At 37.8% G+C, this 1993-nt stretch overlaps 1 protein-coding gene across 1 annotated transcript in view; it reads left to right on the top strand.

Moving 5' to 3' along the window:
* Positions 1 to 642: 642 nt before the first annotated feature.
* Positions 643 to 1993, top strand: part of LOC111724698 (E3 ubiquitin-protein ligase Itchy-like) — a 37439-nt gene continuing 36088 nt past the window's right edge. Inside the window, exons 1-2 of the mRNA XM_023512259.1 lie at positions 643 to 646; positions 791 to 932. Coding sequence (XP_023368027.1) covers positions 643 to 646; positions 791 to 932 — 146 coding nt within the window. The remainder of the gene's footprint in view (positions 647 to 790; positions 933 to 1993) is intronic.

Raw genomic sequence — 1993 nt, forward strand, 5'->3', positions numbered from 1 at the left:
TTCAAGATGCACAATATAGAAAGACGCTCTTGCTTAGATACTATGAGATGTATGAGATGTGAAAAAAAACTTAACTTGTAACTCTTATTCTTTTAGTGGAGGTCTAGCATACTTAGAATAAATCCATATTCCTTATGTTGGCTTACAAAGGTCACATACAAAGCTTATCTTGGGTCATTTACCATTCTTTGTGCTTGCTGTGCTTTTTCTCAGATATGCCAAACTCTTTTATGTCTGACTGGAGTGCTTTCTTATTCTCACTCCCAATCTTTATATGGCTAGCTCCATTTGGATAGTTTCTTAAAAGTACTTCCTTAAGGGGCTATCCTTACTTCCAAGACTTATTCTGTCACATCAGCCTATTTTTTCATCACACAGACTTTTCTGTGACTAGAATCAAATCTCCTTGAGAGCCAGTGCCTTTTCTATACTGTTAATTCCTCTATTCACTGAGTTTAGAACATTATCTGACCCATGGTAGACATCCAAGTATTTGTTGACCAGATTTGTCAGTGTTGTGCTTTTAATAGACCTAAGTTCTGGGACTTTTGGTACTGACCATGAGAGTCTACTTGGAGGAATTTGGGTGGATGGTGTGGGGAAATCCTATATTTATTAGGATGAGAGGAAATAATTCAGGTCATGAGTGAGTTAAAATTAGTAAATATTTTAAAGCAAAACTGCTTATCTGAATAAAAGTAATCTCCCTAATCTTTGTGAAATTAGATTGATTTGAAAAAGAAATGACATCTCTAATGTTGAAGTATTTTCACACTTTTGTTTTACATAGTCCTATCAGCAAAACTTAAAGAAAATAAAAAGAATTGGTTTGGACCAAGTCCTTATGTAGAAGTCACAGTAGATGGACAGTCAAAGAAGACAGAAAAATGCAACAATACGAACAGTCCCAAATGGAAGCAACCCCTTACAGTGTAAGTTAAAAGTATTTTCTACAATATATTTTGTATGTAGGTAAGTGGAAGTGTAGCTTTTAAAAATGTTTCTCACTTTTGACTTGACGCCTGTAGCTCAAACAACTAGGGCGCCAGCCACAAACACCAGAGCTGGAGGGTTCAAATCCAGCCCAGGCCCGCCAAACAACATTGACAACTATTGTCAAAAAATAGCCAGGTGTTGGTGTGGGCATCTTTAGTTCCAGCTACTTGGGAGGCTGAGGCAACAGAATCACTTAAGGCCAAGAGTTTGAGGTTGTGTGAGCCATGATGATACGGCACTCTGCTGAGGGCAATAGCTTGAGACTCTGTCTCAAAAAAAAGGTTTCTCACTTTTTTTTCCTCCTCCTTTCCCTCTCTCTTTTTCTAGATGCTGTCTGCCAGTCTTTTTGTTTGTCTCCAGATACTTCCCTTTCTGTTTTCTTTTCTTTGAGACAGAGTCTCACTATGTCACCCTTGGTAGAGTACTGTGTTATTACAGCTCACGGCAACCTCGAACTCTTGGGCATAGACGGTTCTCTTGCCTCAGCCTCCTGAGTAGCTGGGACTACAGGCGCCTACCACATGCCCGGCTATTATTATTATTTTTTGTTATAGTTGTCATTGTTTTTTGGTTCGAACCCGCCAGCTCCAGTGTATGTGGCTGACGTCCTAGCCGGTGAGCTATAAGTGCTGAGCATAATACAGGATTTTCTTTTTAGAAAATTATACTCTACATTTTATTCTGTAATTTTGTTTTTGTGCTTAATGCTTGTATCATAGTTACTGTTCTAGCTGAGTAAATATAGCTCTAACATCTTTATGTAGCTACATAATATTCATTAATATGGATGGATTATAATTTATTTTAACAGTTTCCTGTTAATTGGTTAGTTGATTTCTCATGTTTTACTGTTAGTGTTGCAGTATATATCCATGTGCATATCTTTATATGTTGGTAGCTTTATGTTTTGTATAGATTCATAGTCATAAGATACAGCTCAATTTCAATATTTACTCACGGCTCGGCGCCTATAGCTCAACCGGCTAAGGCGCCAGCC

This window comes from Otolemur garnettii, unplaced genomic scaffold (assembly GCF_000181295.1).
Source record: "Otolemur garnettii isolate 467f Iridium unplaced genomic scaffold, OtoGar3 scaffold00025, whole genome shotgun sequence".
Taxonomy (NCBI): domain Eukaryota; kingdom Metazoa; phylum Chordata; class Mammalia; order Primates; family Galagidae; genus Otolemur; species Otolemur garnettii.